Source organism: Choloepus didactylus, chromosome 14 (assembly GCF_015220235.1).
Source record: "Choloepus didactylus isolate mChoDid1 chromosome 14, mChoDid1.pri, whole genome shotgun sequence".
NCBI lineage: Eukaryota > Metazoa > Chordata > Mammalia > Pilosa > Megalonychidae > Choloepus > Choloepus didactylus.
The window spans coordinates 3841234-3858350 of record NC_051320.1 but is presented as its reverse complement, the minus strand read 5'-3'; the positions used below and the strand labels follow the sequence as shown (position 1 = coordinate 3858350).

The window sequence follows — 17117 nt, the reverse complement described above, 5'->3', positions numbered from 1 at the left end:
TGAGTAACACAACAAATATCATTTATTTAAGAAAAAGTTTACATAATAGAATGAAGTCAGTGGCAAAAGTAAATCCAGCATGTAAGCACCCACAATCACACTCTTTAGACTAACTTGGATCTTATGTTATCCTTGAGAACATATGACGAGTTCTAAAAGAATTACACTTGAGTGCTGTCAAGGGACCGTGGCTCAACCTTCATGGAACTCATACTGAATTGTATGCCCTGGTTGAGTCTGTTATCTCACATTACAAAATCCTCAACTATAAAGTCTAGCACAAAAAATTATGCCCCCCACCTGTTCTCTTCAAAATACACTGATAGGAGAAGAGGCTCAAAGGGACACAGATGGGACACAAGGGAAAAAAAAAAAAAAAAAGGAAATATAGAATGTAAGCTTTGTATCAATGCTGAATTTCTTGAACTTCTTAGCTGCGTTTAATGAGATTGCATAAAATAATGTTCTTGTTCATGGGAAAGGTATATGTGAATTACATTGTTTGTTCAAAGATATGTGCAGCTTGCTCTCATATGTTCAGAAGACAGAGCAATAGATGATGGGTGTTAGGGAGGGAGGGAGGGAGGGAAAGAGACAGTGGTGTGACAGGATCTTAAAGGTGATGGATCAGGGTATCGGGGGAGGGGGGCTGGGTATGATGGAATTCTATGTAGGGGGTTTGTACTGTTTTTACAACTGTTCCTGTAAGATTGAACTTATTTCAAAATAAAATTATTAAAAAAAAAATACACCAATGTGCTACATATGTATATGAATTAGTACACAGATTAAAATCTCCAGTACTAAAAATCTGCACTTCAGGAAAATAGTCTCTACTGTATGTCTTTTTGTAAATTGGGAAAGTATTTTTACTTAAAATGTTAAACAATGAAAACAAATACTTCACTAAGAAAACCAGTACCTTGGATAGAAAAATTTTTACGTAGCTAAATAATGACTTTGAGAGTCTATTCCCACTGACAGCAGCAGAGTTAGCTAATCAGTCCCCATGCTACATACAAGTGCGAGCAAGTGCCGTGCCCAGAGGAGAAAAGCAGAACACAGCACAGCTCACGGCATCTCTAGAGCAAGCGAACGGTTTTTCCCGTCACTGTCAAGAAGTCATCATCAGCCAAGGCACGCAGTGCTTCTTCAAACATATCTTTGGTAATTGCCTTTGGGGAGGAGGAAATTATATAAATTAAGTTATCCATGGTTAGAGATAAAATAATTTGAATGCTAAAGTACCATCTACAGTCTTTCTTTTTGGTGACTGTATACATTTCTTACCATCTAAATCAGGGGCTGACAAACTTTTTCTGTAAAGGGCAGAATAGCAAATCTCATAGGCTTTCTGGCCCATGTGGTCTCCCTCACAGCTACTCAACTCCACCCTTGTGGTGCTGAAGTGGCCAGAGGCAATATATAGACACGGGCATTATGAAAGAAAGGGGCTGGATTTGGCCCACAGGGCTCTTTTCACAGAACTCAAATTTATTCACAAAAGACACCTGAGTGTTTCACCCCCAAAACAAATCTATGTAATACACGTGCTATTTATGAAATGTCAAATATTGGTTTTAAAGTATTTGTCCTTTTACCCTGTAGGCTCTTAAGTATTCATCAGAATGCTACTCATTTTGACTGATGCACTAAAGTGTATTTACCAACACAGGGAAATTTAAATAGTATACTGTTAATTTAAAAAAAGAAAAAGTAACTTATAAAACAGTGCATCTATAACCGATTATCTTCGTTTTTGAAAGGAAAGACTACATGTGCACATATATGCGTAACAACATTCTGAAAGTGGTGTAACAAAACCTTAATTGTGATTATTTCCTGATCATGGATTTATGGGTGATTTTCCTTTTCTTTATTCTTATCTGTATTTATTACTTAAATAATACATAAAGAAAAGAAAAATGAAGCCCAAAAGCAATATTAAGGAAAAAGAGGAAAACTCTATTCAATACAAATACACGGATGAACACTTACTATGTCAGATTGCCCCCGAATATCTTCAAAAAGTTGCTGGTATTTTAGAGCTGGTGTTTTTCCCTTAGATAAAATAAGTTTTTTCAAAGCTTCAGCTAATTCTTCTTTCCGTTTACGAGAGGTGGCACTCATTCCTAATTACAGACACACAAAAAAACAATTTAATGAAAATATCTCTGCCAAAAGGAAGTGAAATGTTTGAAATCCCCAAATACTCCTTTAGTGATGTCTAAATAACTGTTCTTTTTGAGATGTACCTTAACAATTGGTTCTATCATTCCGTTTTACACTCATTTAAAACATGATTTCATACACATTTTAAGTGGGTTACTTGTGACTTCTTTTCTCCACGGCAACTGAGTTGCAGGCTAACAACAGACATCTCAAGCCAAGAAAGGTTAACAGTGGCTGATGCCAAAACACGTTCAAAAACATGAGTTTGAATTCTCTGCTCTTCTCAATTTTCTATATGCCAGTAGCTGCTTCTTTCCCCTGAAATAGTGCCTATAATCTGTACAGCAAGCACAGTCATTGGTTATGAACAAATAAACAATTTATTTCTTTAAATGGATTAACATCCCTAGATCGCAGAGGAGACAGAATACCTTTAAAATTGTACACAATACTGTGTGTGTGTTAGGCAACTTTATCAGATTCTCAAAAGGGCCCTGATCCAAAAAAGGCTAAGAGCCTCTGCTCCACAAGTGAGCCTTTAGCTTGACTCTGAACGATCAATTACACATTTAAATAACCTTCAAATGCTTTCTTGCTTCTTGCAAACAACACACCTGTGGTGAGGATCGATATGTCCACAATGCCGGTCCGTGGGTCAGTTGCTGACTGCTTCAGAGCCTCTCGGTGAAGGCGTTTTGCCTCTTCGACATCAATTGCTTCAACTTTGTTTGAAAATCGCACTTTAGCATGGGCTTCTGCCAAGCGAATCAATGATTCCAGCTGTCGAGGGTATGCAGAAACCATTCCCCGGCTACTGCCAATCTTCCTCATGTCCACGTAAGCCTGGTTTAGACAGGAAACAAAAGGAGAATCTCTTGAAAACAGTATCCGTGGTTTTGGGGTTAAAACTTTCAAGAGTTGGGATAACTAATAATGAGGACTCCTTCCTGCCTGCCATGTGGAGGTACTTCCTGGCCCCTGATCTCAAGCTCAACACACTCGAGCAGACTGTGGTAACCCTGGGACAGAATCTAACATCTGATGGGAAATCACACTGGAAATAAGCTCCTGGAAAAAGTAGTGTCTGGCGGTGTAGCTCAGCCCGGAGAAGGCGGGAGGGAGATGGGCAGTGAAGGTGTGAGGAAGGGGTGGGCAGCCGCAGCACGAGGAGTCTGCTGGGATTTGACCAGGTGGCTGCTGAGGAAAGGGGTTCAGGCACAAGCTCCAACGCACACCCTGGCGAAGGATCCATTCAACCGGGCAGGAAAGGGATGCTACACACACAGGTGGCACCAAACTTTTATACAACCCTCAGTGACAACATGGCAGAAGACTGGAAAGAATCTGTTAAAAGAACTGAAAAATCTAACTTCCATTTGAGCACTTCAGGAAACTGTCAAAATGCAAAGCACAGAAAACACAAAAAACCTTCACATCCTGACACTCCAATAACCTAAAACGGGCCATCAAGTACTGCTGCCCCGGCAAGACAAGGATACTGAAAAGTGAGCACAGAATACTTATCACTTATTTTCACTCTCTCAGAAATTAGCAAATGGAAGTTGAGAGTAATTAGATGTGTCCATAGTTACAGTTACTAAGGAGCTCTGCCTGGGAGAAGCCTCGGGACCTCAGATCTCATCTTAAATTCACTGTGCTTACAATCGTTTAAACATAAAAGTGCATGTGCAATCTATATGAATGAATTATTTTCCCATTATGTTAGGGAAAGTATTTTGCATCTCAGGAAGCAAAAATAAATGCTTATAGAAAGCAATATTCACTCTCAGTAAGAGAGTTCGCGCTTGGAGGGGAGGACTTCAGCATGATTACTGGCTGGAGACGTGAACACATCGGCTACAGCCTCCCCACGACCCGCTGCAGACGTGGGCACCTCGATGAGCGCCTGGCTGGCCTCCTCGCTCAGGCGCGGCACCACCGAGCTGTGGGCATAGGCGACGTAGTCTTTCAGCACGGCCATGTCCAGGACGGCCTCCTCCAGCTGCTCCTCGGTCTGGTAGTACAGGGCCACCAGGTGGTGTGCAAGGCGCCGGTCATATGCCTCGTCCTGGGGGTCCAGCATGAGGAAGATCAGGTCAAACCTGGGGGGTTAATGGAAACACGGTTAGTCGACCATCAAACCCCAGATGCGGTTTTCCTGAGCTACCGAAGAGTGAACGCGCAGTTGGTGAGGGACAGCGAGGGAGAAACAGTGTCTTCTGTTCACGTTGCCAAAAGAATCCCCTGGTAAACCCAATTCACCCCGCTCTGTCCGGGGCAGGTCCCACCTCTCCCGGCCCTCAGTTCTCGCCAGGACACGGCTGTCATCCCGCAGCTGGGCCAGAGAAGCAGGACCTGCCTGACGGAACACTGAAAGGCACGAATGATACAGTCAGCTGTTCCGGGAAAAAACACAAAGCTCTCTGATTTAAGGAAAGTAATTAAAACCTAAAACCCATTTCTGAAGTGAGAAAACACGTGGACTTTATCAGTCCACTTGAACAAACTGACTTTTCAGAAACTCATCTACTGTGCGCAATTGTTACCTGTACTTTTTTGCCTCTCAACAGTAGACTTAAAACTGAGATAAGAATAGTGAGTGGTATCTGAAAAAGATTTTAAAATGAAATTTCCCAATTGCTTTAAAAAACAAATGAAAGTTAAAACTACCCACACACACAAAAAAACAAAAAGCAAAAAACAAAACAAAACAAAAAAACAAAAACAAAACAAATTAAAAAAACTACCCGCAGCTGGGCAGGACAACGTATAATCCTTGCCTTGAAAACCTTTGACCAACCATATTAGAAAAATTTTGCATTAGTAAAGATTTTATGATATTAACAGCAATTGCTGAATTTAAGTAGTATATGCTTTCCTTAATCTCACTCTGAAAATTCTACAAATGATAAAAATAAAAGTATTTACCATACAAAAATGTTTTACTACCTTGATAACAAAGTGTGGGGCAGCTGGATGTTTTCGATGGTGGTTTTCTTCGGGTTCCACTGAGACTCGATGGGGTTCGCTGCTGCCAGGATGGAGGTGCGTGCGTTGAGCTGACAGATGATCCCAGCCTGTCAAGGAGGACAGTGCAGTCAGAGGCTGGGTGTCGGTGCTGTTGTAGCCTGACACCCAGTGCCCGCACGCCCTCCAAGCCACCTCTGCTGACTCAGCTCCATGAACCACATCTCCTCGATGTGCTCCAATGGTCCCACTTGGGACAGAGCTTTCAAAGCAGCACCACAGCACGTCACAGTCGTGCACCTCGCCCCGACCCTTTTGAAGAGAACTAAACATAATCGAGATGAGGTTTCACTGGCACAGGAGACACCAACGCTGTCTCCTTTAACCTGCATGCGGTACACAGAACATCGGTTTTTTAGGGGTGGCGCACGTTCACCTTGAGATCAATCTTTGGTCACCCAACCTCAATGCTCTTTCACTCAAAATGTTGATGAGCCTGATGTGCCAGAGTGGTCTGTGGGAAGCTGACTCTTAAGATTTCTCTCTGAGAAATTTCATCTAATCATTTTTGACCCACTTTTTTTTTATCCTGTGACTACATTTTTGAATCTTTAACTGAAATGAGGCAAACACTCCTTTTAGGACTTCATGCAAAGGACAGCAATAGAGTGTGCACTTATTTTTGCTCCCTGCCCTAACACAGTAAGCTTCTTTCATTCTCAGAATTATTAATCAACGCAAACCAAGATGCTACTGAATAACCACCTCCTACGGTCAGAAAGAAGACTGAGACTATAAATATGAAAAAGACATTCATGTTTGAGTTAAGAAAACCTATGAAGGAGAATTCTTTCCTAACAAAAAGCCCTTCCCCTGGATTCACATCAAGGACTGAGTTGTAGGATGGACGCGGTGACATATCTTCCTCAGAAACTGCTTGCAGAAGTTTTGAGGCAAACTCTAGCAGTATGAATAATGCTGTTACGGACTGAGTCATGTCTCTCAGAAGACGTGTCCGAGTCCCCACCCCGATCCTGAAGACGTGAACCCATTCGTACACGGGATACCTGATGTTAGTAAGCTGAGGCCAAATGAATCCAGGGCATGGCCTTAACTGAGTATGACTGGAGTCCTTAAAGCAGAGGAAATCTGGACACAGGGAAGGAGGAGAAAGGAAACAGACAGCTCTGTCTGTCAGAGTCACCCCTCCGCATGCTACAGACTTCAGAGAGCAGGATCCAGCAGACACCTTGATTTTGGACTTCTAGTCTCAAAACTGTGAGACCAGCTCCCACTGTTGAAGCCAAACGGGTTCTGGTATTTGTTACAGGAGCCCTGGCAAACTAAGTCCCACACATTAGTAGGTTAGTACAGCAGAAAACATGAAGGAGGATCCTAAACAAAGTACTCAAGAGATGTGGCTAAAACTGAATAGAAAAAGAACTCTTAAGTACTTCTAAACTCTGAAATGCCTGTAAAAAATTCATCAGTTTCCCAAAGTCAGAACCGAGAGAACACTCAGCTATCACGACTTTCTGCTTCGGTTTCCACTCAACCTGCAGGCGGCCCTGTCTGTGCCATGAAGGCTGTGCCCACCTTGGCAACCGAGAGGGTCTGCTGCTCCATCACCTCGTGCAGCACCGACCTCGTGCTCTCGCTCATCTTGTCGAACTCGTCGATGCAGCAGATGCCATTGTCGCTCAGGACCAGGGCTCCCGTCTGCAGGACCAGCTGCCGGCTCTCGGGGTCTTTCATGACGTAAGCAGTAAGGCCGACGGCACTGGAGCCCTTCCCAGATGTGTACTGGCCCCTGGGAACCAGGCTGTAAACGTACTGCAGCAGCTGGGACTTGCTGGTGCCCGGGTCACCACAAAGGAGGATATTGATCTCGGCACGGAATTTGCCCCTTCCCGTGTGACTAAAATCCTTTCTTGTTCCCCCGAAGAGCTGAAGCAAAATTCCCTAGAAAGAAAACATCCACTTACTGCAGAGTAACTCATTGCATTTAGTCTAAATGTTACAGAAGTACTTTCCTACTCTATACATAAAAAACCATGGTTCAGAAATTAAAGAGGAGCAGAGAACAATCTATGTTAGCACATTGCTGACTGTAGCTTACCGCTGACCATCTATATATAAACAGCCGTCACCACAATGCAAGAGCGGGACAATGGCACTGTGATTCTTCTCAACAACCACCAAGTAAGGTGGTGAATGCCTTGCTATGTAAAGACAGATCCCTTACCTAGGGGGGAAAATGTATGCTTACGCTAATCCCAAAAAACCGTAAAATCCGACCACTACTTAAAAGTCCGTCGTTACCTTCTTTATATCTTCATGTTCATAAATGCTCGGAGCCAAGGCTGAAGCAAGTCTCTCATAAATATCTGGTTTCCTGGAAAGTTCCTTAAGCAATTCCACACGCTTCTCTGAGAAGAGTTTCTGTTCTGCTTCTTCATCCATGCCGTGCAGACGTTTTGCGTCCGTCTTCCGAAAGTGGATGACGTCGATATGGGTTTTGTAGACAGACTTCACGTTGCTCACTCTGGGACTGATGCGAATGGGCACCGCTCTGTAGATGCCTGCGGACAGGAACCAGGAAGACCCAGGGCTGTGCGGCTGCCCCCACCAGGTGCAGGACCTCAGGGTGGACAGCGGGCAGCACTGAGGAAGGCCCAGCCACGAGCACACTCCTTCCCTTTCCCGGTCAGCTGCCCTCACGACGGCTCCCCGAGCTGAGGACTAGGCCCACTCGACGTAGCGGAGACGGACGAGGCACGCTGGGAAGGACACGAGTTCTGGGCATGAGCACACCACACACAAGGTTCTGAGGGCCAATGAAAGCCTCCAGCACAATGCCTGGCACATGGCCTATGTTCGATAAACGCTCTTTTCATTTCCCCAAGCTCAGTATCCAGGCACTGTTCAGTATTTATTTGACTGGAATAAAACAGTTAAAATCCCATGGCAAAACCTTGGAAAGAGAAGAAATCCTAAAAACTCAGATCTTTTAAAAGCCACTCAAATTATGTCACAGAAAGTAAGACAGTCTATTAGTGAAAGGTAAAGACATAGTGAGGGAAAAAGACTATCTTTTGTTGGTAATAGGAGTTTTTGGGTGAAGCACCCCCCACTTTTATAAAGAACTTCAAAAAATTTGAAGAAATAAATGAAAACAATCAACACATCAACCATGCTCCTTTAAGGCATCCAAAGCAAGACTTTAATTAATATGATGCAGTAGAAGAAAATAATCTTGGCAGGAAGAGAAAGTCTGAATCCTGGTTCTATAACACTTACCACAGAGCCTTAAGTAGAGTTATCTACACCTTCTCTGAATCTTAGCCTCCTCAGATATTAAACCACCATACTTAAACGCCTAATATGAAAACCAAACAAGGCGCTCAGCCCATTCTTCTCTGTAATGGATACACTTTAACCCTCAGTTGTGCATGTGGGAAATGAGTGGGTGAGTGATCCTTCCTCGAGCTGCCAGGAAGGCTCAAATCCTAAAACCAGACTATCTGGAGCTCTTCACTTATGACATCAACACTACACAGTTCTGGGATGCTGACGCGCACCAGGCAGCTGTGTGACTGCAAGGTCCACCAATTCCAAAGCTCAGGTTTGGGAAGAACTGAAAGATTCCACACTTCCAGGGTACCAAGTCAGAAAGAGGGTGGGCAAAGCAGACACACGTCCCACATATTCTCAATGACCTCCGATGACAAAGGGAGGCAGGCCAAATACTCTCTCCAATGAATTTGTGACTGAGTGAAAAGAACTCACTAAAAGCAAGACAAACACCTCACTGCCTTAGTTCAGACCCACATCCCTCACCTGTAACGTTCACTCGGTCACCAGGCTGAACTGTGTCCACAAGGTCGTTGTGAGCAAACAGTACAACGGTGTGTGGCGTCTGTCCTGCCGGCATGTCCTCAGGAGATTCCTGGAGTTTGATCTGAGAACAGAGAACACGTGGGAAACAGTGTGACAGACACAGAAACCAGTGGCAGTTATATCACTTGGAGACTAATAATTTTAATACCTAGTGTCTTTACTTCTTTTTTTTAGCACCTTTTTTTGCTTTTAATCTCCAGACAGTTGAGAGTTTTGTTTCTTTGTTTCCAAATCTGCTTTTTAATGTGACTTGGGAAACACTCTGTAAGGATGTGGTTTATCTGGACATTCCCGTTTTGGGATGGCGGGATTTAGGTAGTACCCCTGCCCTTAAACCACTGAAACGGGTGTAATGAGCGTCTCTGTGCCCAAGTCTTCGTCTTCATCTAATGGGTATTTGCCAAGTGCCCACCACAAACCAGACCCCAATCTAGGAGCTGGAGACTCTGCAGTCTGAACAAAGTTTCTGGCTGTGTGGAGAGAAAGGCCAGACAACAGACAAGTGAGACTGAGGGCGACAGGCACAACAGATAACAACAGAATAGGCAGGGAGCAGAGAACTGCTGGGTGGGGTGGAGGAGAGAATCTTTCCATAGAGCAGGGTGGGGAAGGCTTGATAAGGCGGAGGACTGCGGATGTTAGGGGAGCCATGTGCCCCGAGCAGGATTAGCTCACATAAAGGCCCTGCGGCAGGTGCATGCTTGGCAAGAAAATGGTCAGGATAATGCCAGAGAGGCCTGGGGGTACAGGTGTGTGCTGAGGGTGATGTCAGGTTGTGCAGGCCTCGGAGGCTCCTCTAAGGCTTCAGGTTCTGCTCTAAGTCGGTTTGGGAGTCCTGGGAGGATTCTGAGGATATCAGACGACAAGGCCCTAGGGAGCAGGGCTTGTGCCTTTGCATGGCCAGTTGGTAGCCCTGGGAGAGGCTCCAATTAAACTTTGCCAATATCAGATGACAATTCATAGCTTAAACTTTCTTTTCTTGGCTAGTAATAAAGTTGAACACTTTTCCACATTTGCTACTATCTTTTTCTTACAGATTTTTTGATTCCTATTAAGAAAAATTACCTTTTGTAGTATTTTCGACATATATTCTCCATTCAACATTAAGTAAATTGTTTCAACATAATAACAAAAAACAATTTTAATTCTTGTTCTTGTGCATATATTTTTATACTGTAAGATTAATAACCTAATCTTAAAAATGTCTTGCTCAAAAGATAAAAGGCAAAACTTGCTGAACATTTGTGAGAAGAGCTTAAAATTTCTCATTTTTTCTAGAACAGTTGCAAAACGACAAAACTTAATCAAATAACTTACTGATCTCAAATGTCCTACATACTCCTACCTGACCTATCTAAAACACTATACAGCCTTAAATGCTTCCCATGAGAGCACCTCGTGTAAAATCTGGTTTAATGAATGAGGCTAAAGAGCAGCTGATTTGACCTAACTCCTAGACACCCCGCCGTACCATCTGCTTGTCGGAGAAGGTGGAGCGGTTGTGCACCAGTGCCATGCTGTGTGTGGTGTGGCAGTGCTCGCACACGCAGGGCTCAGCGATGCGGCCACGGTCGATCTCCACGCGGGCCGTGTGGGTGCACACCTGGCATTGGAAGAAGGCCTCCTGCATCTCCGGAATCAACTGGGACGTCCGGATGACCATGCCGCTGATGGCAATGAGCTGGTCGATATCTGCGAGGGGGAAAGGTGGGGTTGGTGGCTTCCGGGTGGACCACTCCCGACAGTGTGGCCCCCGGGGCCTCCCCTGTTGGGCCTATGTCTCACTGCCATGGCCAAGGAGCCCAGCAGAGCCTCGCCCTCAGGGTGCAGGGGCCGCGCTGTCACAGGAGATGCTCACCTACCAGAGCACCTGTCAGGGGCTGCCAGGCAGCCTTTGCTCACTTTTCTCTTTTGTTCGTGTTTCCTCCACAACTTGGACCTTCACAGACAGACAAAAAACTTTCCCTCTTTATTCTTTGAAGGTTTGACTATCTCCAAGGAATTTCCCACAGCTGGCTCCAAACCATGTACACTGTTTCCCATCACCTGGAGTCAACCAAATATGGTCCGGAGCGAACCCCCATCGGTCTTGTTGACTTGTCCCATCCTTCCAGGACTTACTGCTAATTCAGGATGACTTTAAAATTTGACTCAGTCTTTCTTCCACATGTTAACAAATCTTCCTTGCTTCCTGATATCCCTAGCCCCCACTGTTACTTTACTTTGAATTGTAATTTGGTGACTTTCTAACCCAGCTGAGTATCTGACAATCCCTTGACTTCTAAAACCAGTCATCTCCAATCTTACCCAGAAGTCCTTCATGTAACTGCTCTGTGAAAACGTAAATGTGTCTCTCTCACCCTAACAGCTACCTCCTCTAGTGTCCCTACCGGACCGTCCCATCACTAGCCCTGTCCCAGATGACCAACGGCCAGTCTTCTTTCTCCCTTAATGTTTTGTGTGCCATGATCCGCCAACTCAGAGAAATTCCATGATTAGTCTTCCACAGCCCAGTTCTGCCACACCAGCACCTGCCTTGGGGTGCTGTCCCCAACCCCCCATACCTGGCCTGAAGACATGACATCACCACTATCATCAAAACCCAAGTCTTTCTACATGCACATTATGACTTCTGTCTGTTTGGAATGCTTTCAGAAACACTGGCAAAAATATTAAAAACATTCCAAGAAATCAGTTTTCTTAGTAGTGGCAGAAAGTGGGGAATGACTATATTTAATTTAAATTTGAACTCAGCTTTCCTTTTAATCTCAGGACTTTGAACATCCTTCTCCCATCTGTTTTCAAAACTCCCTGCCTCATTTCTCATCTCCCTCCTCGTCTCCTCCTCTCCTAAGATCAAGGCCATCAGGAATGTCTACTCATTTCCTCGTGAAGACCCCCGTCTCTTTCTGGGAACCTACTCTGCTGGTGTCCTGGATCCCATCACCTCTTGCACAGCCTTCTCTACACTAACTTCTTCCATCACTTCAAACTCTCTTCCCCTCTTTTCTATTAAGGCAAAACTCCTTAAAGATGCTTGTGCTTATTCCCCTTGCTATTTGTCTTTATTGAAACTGTGCTTTAAGAGTTCTCATTCTCTTTAACATTTCTAGAGCTATTGACTAGTACCCTGATTTTTTGCTGGCTCCTAACCCTTCCTCCATCAGTGTTTGTAGAAATCTTCGGCTCTTTTCTGAGTTTTCTCCATGCTTTCTTCCTTACGTAGCTTTAAACATTTCAACCTCCCAGAAAATTTCCAAATTTCAGTCTCTAGCCAAGATCTGATCTTGGCTAGACAGCCCAAGAACATGAGAACATGACTTCACTATTTGTGCTTGATTTCACTATTTGTCAAGTACCAAGTACCACAATTACCATGAGCTGGAAGATTTCCACCTGGACATCCTGTGGACCTGAAACAATGTATCAGAATGGTTACACGGCTATGGTCCCGTCTGTACTCACACTGTACCATGCGGCTGCTGGAAATGCAACTCACCAGACTCTGCCTTCCTGTTCTCACCCTCCTCTCCATGTAGGCTTTAATCAATTTAAATTTTCCTTCAAAACACTTGTCACATCTGTCGTGCCCCCTACCCACTCCAAAATGAGGTCAAATCAGAGGTACCATTCTGTAACTTGCTTTTATTCACGTCTACACAGTGAATATCTTCCTGGCCTAAAATTGCATTTACAATACTATTATAACACATCCAACTTCTATCTTGTAAGAAGACGCAATGAACAGCAGAAAAACTGATATGCTCTGTGCATATCCTACTGTGCAAAGGTAAATTCAGAGTTTTTATTTCTGGATTGAAGAAAACATGTTTGTGCCTGTAAACATTTTGCAAAGAGCCCTCCAGGAAGCCCAAGTCAATTTGCTACCCCAAAAGGAAAATCTCAGAAAGCCCATGTTCTTCTTTAGCCTTGCCACAGGTTGTGTTTTTTTTGAAGGGGATAAGATGTCAAGGGCCAATTTCATACAAGAAAAAAAATTACATTTATTTAACAAATAGTGAAGTCAAGCACATTCTCATGTTCATGGGCTGTCTTGTTTTCTTTTATTGAAATTTTTGGGGTGTTTAGCATGTTTATCCACAGGAGTGTTTGTTAATTTTTAACAGCTTTTATACTTCACTCTTCATACATGGCAAACACCACATCTGCCCATTTTCATTCCTAAGGCCACTCTTTCTGGCTAGGGCCCAGAGGTCAGAGAGTGGAGCTACCAACTGAACTTCAATATATCTTGCACACTAAAACCACCTTCAACTTCTCAAAAAGGGCACTTTCATGGCAAAACCTTTCTCCTTAAAAATTGTTGATGACTCCCTATTGCCAATGGAATAAAAACCTGGGTTCTTTAAGTTGGTAATGCAAGCTCTTCTGAACAAGGCTTTCCAGCCCTACCCTAAACATCATCTCCCACACTCCCGCTGCAGCCACTGCACCACTTTCTGCCCACCCAGACACAGCGTTGCTCTACCTCCCATCTCGTCTGTATTGTCTAGAATGACTTCCTTCATTTTCTTCCCAATCCTAGTTCAAAATTCAAATCTGTAATTCAAATTTCCATTTCCCCATGAACCCTTCCTACTCTGGCCGAGTGCTCTGCTCTTGGACTAACACATTCCCGCACTACTCTTCTGTTACCCTGCCTGTTCTTTCATTTACTACCCAAACCAGATTTCTTTTATAAGCTCAAAATTTTCTACAATGACTTCAGAAAGTGCTACTTAATAAAAATATGTCGATATATTCCATTTGGGTAAGTTTACCTTAGGACAGAAAAATGTTAATATCTCAACAATATTTTAAGTTTAAAAAAGATATTGGGTTCATAAGTGTAGAGGGTTAACTGCATCTTTTATTACTTTGTTAACTTATAATCTATCACCTTCACTTTCACCAACAATTCTTTTAAAGTCTCTTGATGAAATAAGGCTTCCTGTTTATTTTCACATACAACATTTTCCTATTAAAAATATTACCTTCTGGATTTAAGTTTCTCATATTCTTAGTCTTCAATGCATTGAATGGTCTTACTTGAATCTGATGTTCTAATATTGAGTCAGGATAACGATCAAAGAAGATCTCATTGACAGCCATGTCAAAAGTGGGGATAACTTCCTATAAAAATGCATAAAAAGATGTCAAGATTAGAGTTATGCATAAGAAAGCATTTCCTATTAACAGAGGATAACAAACCAAACATGACACAACCCCAAAACACTATCCTGCATAACCACACATGAGCCTAGTACAATCTCAGTTTCTCTAAAGGACACTGTCATTTGTGGTCACATGTGACAATATGTATGAAAATGACTTTGCAACACACTGGCTTGTTTGAGGCTTCTAATGAGTAAAAAAAAGGATTATAAGCTCATGCTTTTACACCACACTTTTCCTCCATAATCCATTAAATTTAACATGTTCCCATTCTAAGGCAAAGGAAACAGCCTGAAGAACTTGGCTAAAGGTGCACAGCCAATGAGCTCCAATAAGAGCCAACCAGTCTGCTGCCACCAAAATGCAATATAGCTGACACAATGCTTTTCTAAGATTTTTCTACCTGAGACAACTTGCTTCGTCAAACTCAAGAAGGTACCATATGTAAGCTTCACCATGAAACGCTGCCAATTACAACTATGATATGGCATTGTTAACACATTCCAATCTCAGAAATATTAAAATGTGAAAAAGGATCATCTTAAAATAGATAAGACATGGTTTTCTTCCTAAAACTTTTGGTGCTTTAGAGGCATACTACCTCAATTACCAAGGACATTCTGACTACATAGCAAATTCTTTCTAGATATTTACTGTAATTTATCAAGGTCAAAATTAAGTTCTTACCTGTGGGTAGCACGTGAGTTGCCTGTAAAGATTTGTGTCAAATGACTTTATGTGTTCACAGTTTACATTTAAAAATGGCTCCCCAATGACATTAATCTGTAAGATGAAAAAACAAGTTATGTTTTGCTAATCTTGGTTTAAAATATATAACTTGAATTTGTAAGTTAGATCTTTCTATACCTCCGCAAGCCGTTGCATATACAGAGGCTCGCTAATATCTATGGCAATGTTTTCTTCTTCTTTAGCCAGAGGATCGATAAATTGTTGAAGAAATCTCTTAAAGATGGAGACGAAAAAAGAAATTAACCTTAATTCCTTCAGAAATAAGCAACTATTCAAAATACAAACAATTGCGAGTACACCACTATTTGGAGAGAGATGTAAATATTTCTTCTTAAAAACCAAAAACATCAACAATCTTGAGACGCTTCTGAATCTGCCCCTACATGTTATGGCTACCTAGATACAGATTGTAAAAACTTTCTCCCAGCATGTTGAGATTCCTAAGGCATGAATCTTAACACACATAGCGCACCTGAAAAGTTTCTTTGCATGTTGCCACATTTACATCTGTTCCCCAAATCACAAGTTTTTGGCCTAGAGACTGCTCACTTGCCACTGTATCTTCTGCTGCTGGCTACAAAGAAAAACACAACACAAGCGTGTTAACGAAATTGTCCACTTTGCATTCCCAAAACACTGTTTTCAGAAAACTGTGCTGTATACTCACCCCCTCAGAGTGCAGGTCCACCTGGAGACCCTTCCGTGCAGATCCAAGGTCAGGCCTCTGCCTTACGGGTGTACCCCTAACACCGCTGCGTGGGGTCCCCTCTACCCGAGAGCTGGGAGTGCCGTATGTCAGCGGTGAACTAACATCAAAGTCTAGAGGAATAGCTGTACAAGCAACAGTTGAAAGGTTACAATGAGATTCTGGTAGCACATCAAACCAGAAACCACTAAGTCACTTCAATTCAACAGCAAATTGAACATATAGTGGTTGAGATTCTGAGGATAAAACGTTCCATAAAGAAAACACAAGCTAGCTTCTTTCTCAGCTCACTAAGCCATGTGGTCTGCTCCCAGTTACTGTCAGATGTGACCTGACTACTGGTTATGGAACCAACCATTCTGATCAGTCAAAGCTCTTCTTGACCCAGCTGCTAGAAACCTACTTGAAGAATGCATCTGCGGGGGGCTGGAGAACAAGGTGTCGGGTGCGGCAGGGCTCTGCAGGTCTGCGCCAGGCGAGGCGGGCATGGGCTGCAACTCGCCTGTGGACGTGGAGTCCTCGCCTCTGCGCCGCTGGGAGGGAGATGATCTGGCATCCTCGCTTCGAGCTTGTGTCGCACAAAACAGAAAAGAGCAATGACCATCCGCTCTCACATCTGGTCCTCCGGGATTTGCCCGTGTGTGCTACTGAACCAGCACAAAATCACACAAGCTGGGGGGAATTCATAAACATCGTGGCAAAAGGGGAAGTGAGCGCGCGGCGCCGCATCTGCCACACGGTGGGAACTGACCTGGCGGGTCGGCTCCCCTCCCCATCTTGGGCTCTCCGCTGGGGTGGCGGGAAAAGCATGAAGGCGGTGGGGAGCCCAGTGTGGCTGGCAGCTGTGAGGGGGACTGTGCAAGGTGTGTGCGAGTGCATGGGGGAGCTGTGCATGAGGCGGGGGTGGGGGCTGTGACTGTCTGATGGGGCTGGCTGCGCTTGGGACAGCGGCAGGCCTGGGGCTGGAGTGGGGGTCGAGATGTAGGGAGCCGTGAGCAGCAGGGAGGAGAGCTGCGCCGGGGAGGGCGGGGGGCTGCGCGCGGGGAGCGGAAGGGAGACTGCTCGCGAGAAGGAGGGTAAAAGGGATTACGCGCGAGGAGGGGACACTCACGCGTCTGCGGCGGCCCGGTCCGTCCTCGGCGGCTGCCGCGGCGACTCGGGGTAGACGCCGGGGAAGACATGGGGGCAGCTCACGGGCGCAGGTCAGCAGATACCACGCTCCCAGACGGCGCGGGGTGCACGCTCGTCTCGCGCGCGCCACGCGCCACCAATCACCGCTGCGCGCCCACGCCGGCCCGCCCCCGGGAGGCACCACTGCGTCCAGGCAGGGGTTCGGAACGATCCTGGCGTTTACCTTCTCCCCGCGCTCGGATGGTCTGGTCTCCGCTCGCAGACCGCGCGGAAGGCACGCTCGGCTCGTCCCTGCCCCGGCTGCCCACCAATCACT

General features: G+C 44.5%; 1 protein-coding gene across 1 annotated transcript; it reads right to left on the bottom strand.

The window, feature by feature from the left end:
• Positions 1–635: 635 nt before the first annotated feature.
• MCM4 (minichromosome maintenance complex component 4) lies at positions 636–16954 on the bottom strand. The gene is made up of 16 exons (XM_037803375.1): positions 16782–16954; positions 16074–16238; positions 15632–15795; positions 15437–15538; positions 15082–15177; positions 14902–14997; positions 14034–14172; positions 10511–10731; positions 8980–9100; positions 7462–7721; positions 6736–7101; positions 5122–5249; positions 4067–4274; positions 2787–3015; positions 1999–2132; positions 636–1175 (listed from the first exon to the last, which is right to left on the bottom strand). The coding sequence occupies exons 1-16, from the start codon at positions 16849–16851 to the stop codon at positions 1083–1085; spliced, it is 2592 nt and encodes an 863-aa protein (XP_037659303.1). The 5' UTR covers positions 16852–16954; the 3' UTR covers positions 636–1082.
• Between the last annotated feature and the right edge of the window lie 163 nt (positions 16955–17117).

Coding starts and splice junctions, on each gene's coding strand:
- MCM4 (XM_037803375.1), bottom strand. CDS start 16,851: ATGTCTTCCCCGGCGTCTACCCCGAGTCGCCGCGGCAGCCGCCGAGGA. Junction 10,732..14,033: donor GAGAAACTTAAATCCAGAAG/GTAATATTTTTA, acceptor TCCCCCTCGCAG/ATATCGACCAGCTCATTGCC. Junction 1,176..1,998: donor TTCGGGGGCAATCTGACATA/GTAAGTGTTCAT, acceptor TCCTCCCCAAAG/GCAATTACCAAAGATATGTT.